This window comes from Patella vulgata, chromosome 1 (genome assembly GCF_932274485.2).
Source record: "Patella vulgata chromosome 1, xgPatVulg1.2, whole genome shotgun sequence".
Taxonomy (NCBI): domain Eukaryota; kingdom Metazoa; phylum Mollusca; class Gastropoda; family Patellidae; genus Patella; species Patella vulgata.
Genome location: NC_065879.2, coordinates 82,281,568 through 82,288,821, shown reverse-complemented (window position 1 = coordinate 82,288,821; position 7,254 = coordinate 82,281,568). Strand labels below are relative to the sequence as shown.

At 36.0% G+C, this 7,254-nt stretch overlaps 1 protein-coding gene across 1 annotated transcript; it reads right to left on the bottom strand.

The window, feature by feature from the left end:
- Positions 1-1,382: 1,382 nt before the first annotated feature.
- LOC126824198 (toll-like receptor 4) lies at positions 1,383-6,511 on the bottom strand. Its single transcript, XM_050553386.2, has one exon. It carries the CDS (start codon positions 6,466-6,468, stop codon positions 3,982-3,984), a length of 2,487 nt encoding a protein of 828 aa, XP_050409343.1. The 5' UTR covers positions 6,469-6,511; the 3' UTR covers positions 1,383-3,981.
- Positions 6,512-7,254: the final 743 nt, after the last annotated feature.

The window sequence follows — 7,254 nt, the reverse complement described above, 5'->3', positions numbered from 1 at the left end:
TCCATACTTTTGGATTTAAACACGCATACTAGGCGCGCCATCTTCGTCCACAACATCATCGCATCTGCACAGGACATATATCTTGAGCACAACTCGCCGAGCACAAATTGTGACAAGCCTGGTCGTTTTTGAACTCTGCAATTGCGTGACATTTTTTCTTGGTGGAAGAATTTTGCGATGTTTGTACTGGTGCGAATAAGGAGGTTTTGTGGGTTTGAGATTTTCTGGTCATCGTTATTTCTGAGGAGTTGGTAGGTACCGTAACTCTAACTACAGAGGACTTGATAGGTACCGTAACACTGCCTACTGAGGACTTGATAGGTACCGCAGCACTGACTACTGGGGACTTGATAGGTACCGTAACACTGCCTACTGAGGACTTGATAGGTACCGTAACACTGACAACTGAGGACTTGATAGGTACCGTAACACTGACTACTGAGGACTTGATGGGTACCGTAACACTGCCTACTTAGGACTTGATGGGAACCGTAACACTGACTACTGAGGACTTGATAGGTACCGTAACACTGACTACTGAGGACTTGATAGGTACCGTAACACTGACTACTGAGGACTTGGTACCGTAACACTGATTACGGGGTACTTTGTAGGTATTGTAGGGTTTTCTACGGGAGACTCTGTTACCAAACCGCCGGCGCAATAACAATAGCCGCACAGGCATAGTACTCTTCTTGTTCATGTACTCCACATCAATCACAAGATTTACCGTAAAGGATCAAACATTTTTTTCAATTTTATTTCAATAATTCGCTTGCGCGTAGTGTATTTAGCAGTGGGAGGAAACCGGAGGACCCGCAGATTACCCACGAGATTGGACAGGCCACCCAACTCCTTGTCACGTACAGCCAGTTGACCGAACCACGTCAGTTGACTCAATGACAGACCTTATGATACGATACAGTGCGCACTGTTGTGAATTGATGCCAATAAATAAAATAAACAATGGTCATTATTTAACAAGTCATAAAATTCTTATATTATTTCATATGACTTTATCTTCTTTGAGCGGCATTTAGCAATTGACACACGTAATAAACACAAAACCACGTAATAAACACAAAACCATAATGATGCAGGACGGAGGGCCTGACAAGGACACCTGTCTAGTCCCTCGGATGAGACGAAAAACCGAGGTCCCGTGTATATATTGGAATGCACGTAAAAGATCCCCTGGCAGTTGGAATTCGATATATGAGTAGGCGATAGTGCCGCTACTCGGGCAAAATTTACCTCATAGCACACTGTATGGCGTATGCCAGTCTTTATTAGCCCAGTATAGGAGCAGAACAGTAGGACGTTAAACCCCATTTCATTTCATTTCATTTCACAAAACCATAACATGGATGGAATACAATTACTATTTTAATTAAAGCGACATTTTATTGGGGGTTCTCTCAACGTTTTCAAGCAAATGATGATGAAAATAATAAACAGACGGTTTATATACAAATACAAGTTAGAAAAACAAATTATTTGCATTCATTACAATTACATTCTCATTTTTAGCAATGTAATTAATTGTCATTACCCATTATACATTGCAGTAATTAATTACCATTACCTATTACATTATGACTATATAAACAAAAACATTTGTATAAACATTAAAAAAAAACCCCTTATTTTTCTGCCATAAAGAAACGAAATCTCACTATATAATAGATTATTCTGTATGAATTGTTATTTCTTTGAAACATCATATCAAGGCAAAAATAAATTTTCAAGCGAGGGACAGTGCATGACAAAAACTATTGTTATAACTATATGGCTTTAAAAAATAAAAGGGTCACGGTGGCTAAGTGGGTAAGACCAGCCCGGAAAATCTCGATGAACTACGTTCAATGTAGGGATCGAACACCCGACCTCCAGACTAGCGAGTCAGCTTCTTACCCACTTAGCCACCGTGGCTCCCTCTATCGGCATAGATGAGGCAAACACCCAATTGCATGTATCTTAAGATAAGATATCGTTTTAGATGAGCGATTTAAACTTACAACAGTCGAACAATATTATGAGTAAATTTTTTCTAAACCGCCCCGCCCCCCCCCCCCCCCGCACACACACTTGATACACAATTAGAGCGTCTTCTGATAGCATTATCGAAAATTTGCATGTTGCGAACAAGAATATATCTGATCATTTGAGTGTTCTTCTAGGTCTTTAAAACATTCGCAATACTAACAATAAAGAATTAAAGGTGCAATTTCAAATTTTCAAGTTATATTTTTAAAATGTATTAAAATAAAGCCTTAAAATAGATGGTATCCATAAACAGTCCTACCCTGTTAAAGAATAAACCTATTAATCCTATAATTCGCTATTGCCAGCTGAGAAATTGGCAAAAATATCATTTTTAACTTCAAATTCCAACGTTGGAAAATGGCTGCCCCATGTTGTCAATAGCGAAACAGAGGAGGTAATTGTGTTATTCCCTGTGTCATAGATTTTTAAGGGTGGGAAATAATGCCCATGATCGTATAATAGCGAGTTGATAACCTATTGAGCAAAAGACATAGAAATAATTATGTTTTGACTTTCTTAGAAAATTTGAAATTCTCGCTTTAAAGAAACGTATAATCAGTTCTTCACTGATAGGAAAGATTGAAGAAGAAAATTGTGTCGACAGGAAAATATGTCTATAAATTCAACACTTTTCTATAATCATACCCTATCTTTTCAAAATAATATTACTCCCTGACCAAACAGGAAACATTTTAATGACGAAGCACACGAAAGTCATGACACATTACTGTCGAAGCTCTTTAGCGGAAATCCATCGACAATTATCTTTAAATCTCGAAATAAATAATTTAATTATACCATTGACACGTAAATTCATCCGTTATCAAATCAAGGACAATCTCGAAAATACAAAGGAGAGAGAAAGAGAGAGAGGAATGGGGTTTAACGTCTACATACTAGGTCATTTCAGGACTAACACATGGTTCAGTTTTATTTCAATTTTATTTTGCCCGTGTATCTGTTATTACTCGTCACTTCAGTCAGTTATATAGACAAATAACTCGTCACTTCCTTTTGTAGAAACCTCCATTACGCATCTATCGTAGCAATGATCTCTGTGTTAAAATTATATTTGGAACGTGTTTAACGAGTTCTACCACATATCTGATAATAACTGACACCAATATTGTTTTTTAACTAGTGTATCTTTAATACAGTGTTTAAACCCAAACTGTATCCAACCCAGCCGAAGGTCTAGAGACTTGATTTTGAGGTTGTTATGTAAATAAATGTCTAATCAATAATTTCTATAACATTTGTAGCCTATAGAAAGACTTGAAATAGGCATATTTAGCTCTTAACTAGTTTATCTTTATTATAACATTAACTCTTCATATAGCTGTAGTAAATGACATTAAAGGAGCTAAATCACTAATATTTGGGACCTACAAATTGACACAGATAGGTCGCAACGTATATAATAATGTTATATGAATGTTTATAAACTGATTTACATTCAATCGTTTACGTTTTTACTAAAATTTCAAAGCAGTTATGTTCGGAGAAATACGCCAGAAGTCTCAATCCAATGGCAATCTCTAGCGTCTGGTTATTCCAGTCTACACCGATAGTATTTATTGCGCATGTTCTCCGGATAAGAATATGGGGTCACCGTTTGACATGACTTGTGGAATATGTCTAACCTCGTTCTTCGAGTCGCTTGTTACAAATCGCGCTGAAATGTTTATTTTGTCTTAAATATTGGATATCAGAAGCCCATCTTTTTCCGGTAAGATCACAACACCAATGTTGATTAAAATTGACAAATAATTTGTATTTTCATTGTCGAAGGTTTTGGATGATATTGAGTTCTAGACTTAGCTACTTTAAACATAAATGTTTATTAAATACGGATAGATCAAAATTTATACGAATTAACATTTATTAAACAGGGCATTAAAAGGGGCATTAAGGCTGTCCTGGGTTACAAAATAATTATTGTGTCCTTTCTTCATGCAGGATTATATCGGCCAACCTGGGGTAATTAAAACATGTATTTGCCGTTTTAATGTCAGCAGTAATAATATTTCTTTGTGAAACAGCTTCTATTAAGAAATCGACATTAGCAGGTATTCTTAACTGATGATCGATTACAATGATTAATCGTTGTGGTGTTGTTAGTGTTATGGCTGATAAACAGTTACACATTGTAAAATAAGCCAGATCACTTTTCAGGAAATCTTCAGTTAAAATTAAAACTATTTTCCAACTGTCTCTAACAGCTTCTAATATATCATCTGCGTGAGAACCGCCCGGTAAATGATCTCTATCTCGTAGGTTTAATTTTATTTTACGATTGGTTTCTAGTTCAGTTCTTAGTTTATTACAAACCCAACTATAGATAGAATCAGTGTAGATTACATAGGCGTCGTACAGAAATTCATTCCGCTTCTTGGGATACATATTTTGTCCTATCATTCTTAAAAGAATCATTTTTAGTTTCATCTTATTTTTGATGAAAACAAAAGCTATTATCAGAGTAACAACAACCACACTTGCCCCACCCATCGCCATATTTAACCAAAGTCCTGAAACACAGTATCTCTGAAAGGCTATCCAATGGGTTTTAACTTTTTTAGTGTAGGTCATCTGCCCAGTAACGTCCATGCACGAATAATTACCACCATCTAACTCAACACTGGTTTCTTGTAACCAAATTAAAAACCCAGTCGACTCACAAATACAAGAGAAGGTGTTTCCCCAAAGTGACAAATGGAACTTTTGATTATTTTCTGCAGTTTTATCCAACATCAGTCTGTATTTATTTTCGATTGTTGTAAATGAGTTGTGACTCAGATCTATAAAGTTCAGTTTACTTAGAGATGTTAAATCTGGTATTGTTATCAAAGTATTAAAAGCCAGATTAATAACTTGTAATGTTACAAGCGTGCTGAATATATCATTTGGCAAAAACGACAGGCCATTGTCTGATAAATCAAGGTTTTCGAGATTTTTTAAAGGACTAAACAGCCTTTTACCATGTTGTGATATAAAGTTAATATCAAATTGTACGCAGCTTAAACGTAATTGTTTCAAATTTGGAAATGTATCAAAAAACTTTTCACTGGTGATGCTCATGTCATTGTGACTGAAATCCAAAATTTCTAGATTATCCAGGCCTATAATTGTATGATTAAAATCGGAGAGGCCAGAGTATGAGAGATTTAGTAACTGCATTTCTTTTCCATTCAAAAAATAAATATCCAACAAGGGTCCGAATTTCGGAGATCCAGCAGCATTTATTGATTTGATTTTTTGGGGAACTATCATCGGTATCGGAATGGGAAGATGTATATGGCCCCCACCTTCTTCCCATGTACGTGTAGCTTCATCAACAGAATATTTCCTCTGTAGAGATACGTCAATCGTTTCTAAGTTTGAAAAAAGTAGAAGAAAAAGAAACCACACTTTAGGTAGACTACCAAGGCTAATTTTGTTATGCCTTAGGTTGAGAGATTTCACGCATTTCATTAGGGGACAATTTAACGGGGGTACTCCCTTAAAATCTATATATATTATAGAATTTGAACTTAAATCAATATAACTAACACATATACGATATACGGTTTTAACAGAAATTGAAGCCGCTGTTCCGACATCATTGCTATAAGATTCAAAATCGGTAATGGAAACAACTGACATTTTTTTATCTTGGTACACACTCAATGCCTGGAAAACATCCTGCAGACTTCCTTTCCCTAATGATGTGCCCTGCATAATTAAATCTGTTAAATTAGTCAAATATCGAAGCGAATTATGGTGGAATATTTGCAAATTGCAACTATTTAATTGTAGATATGTTATCTGTGTTTTCAAGAGACCTTTAAAGGTTTCGTTAGTTATGGTTCCAAGTCCACACGCAAATGAAGTTCCGTGAACTGCCGTATCACCGATAACCAAATACCTGAGTTCTGTCAAATCTGAAAAACCAGAATTGAATACGGTTTTAGAGCCGGTGTCAATATTTAAATGTCTTAAATTTGTGAGTGATCCAAAAACCCAGTCAGGTAAATTAAATTGTCTTAGAGGAAACCGTGAAACATCTGATCTCATACTTAGGTTGGTAAGTGATTGAAGGGGTTTAAAAACGTCATCTGGCATGGAAGCTTCACTATAATCCAACATATGTCCATTAAATTCCAGTATCAGCAATAAAGATAATCCGTTAAATGATGATGACTGTACTGTGCGAATAGGATTAAAACTAACATCAAGATATCGTAGATTGACAAGATGTAAGAAATCATTGTTGTATAGAATTGTTATATTATTAAACGTTAAATCTAGAGTTGTGGTGTTTACAGGAAGTTTGTCGGGAACTCTTAAGATACCTGTGTGTGAACAATCAACTGCTGTTCCATTATACTGCAAGTCTGCTCTTTGCTGACAATCTATGTGTTCACTATGTGTTGTTTCAAGCATAATGAGGATGAAAACCCAATTTTGGAAAGAGATTCCTTCAACCATTATCGGCAATAAACAGCAAATGTAACAGTTTTAAAAAGCTAATGATAACAAAACGTAAATGAAATATATTAATCAACCGAGGCAGATGCTGAAATTATAGCCCTGTTGAATGGGGATGGGGTGGGGCAGTAAACAAATATGTCTTCTCTATGGTTTGATATACATAATCTGTTACCGTAGCCCAAATATAAACAACCTGTAAATCTACAATTGGCCCTTTAACACTCGCAGTAAAGAAAACAGTTATGAACTGGAGGTATGGATGTTTGGGTTTTAAAGGGTCATAACTTGTAAGGTAAATAACAAGTGTACAAAAAGCCAAATACACGGGATATTTCTGTTTATTTTTGCCCTCGGTTGCGCTCCGTAGAATTTGATAAAACCGATTAGTTTCGGTCAACGGATAGTATTAGACTAAAAAACCTATCTGTTACGGTTAGTACTAAATGATAAGGTCAGCTCAATTTTTCGTCATAGGTCACGAGATGTAAACAGGGGCTAGCACTAATCCAAACCCTAACCCTATTTACCCTAACCCCGGACCTTAAAATAACTATGTATAACATCTAGTAATCAATATTACCCACATATATTATAATAACACCGGAATCAATCACTCCAAATGAAATGAAATGAAATGGGGTTTAACGTCCTACTGTTCTGCTCCTATACTGGGCCCTCCGTCCTGCATCACTGACAATGGGGAACCACGTCGGAAAATCGGGATGACCTTTCTCGGCC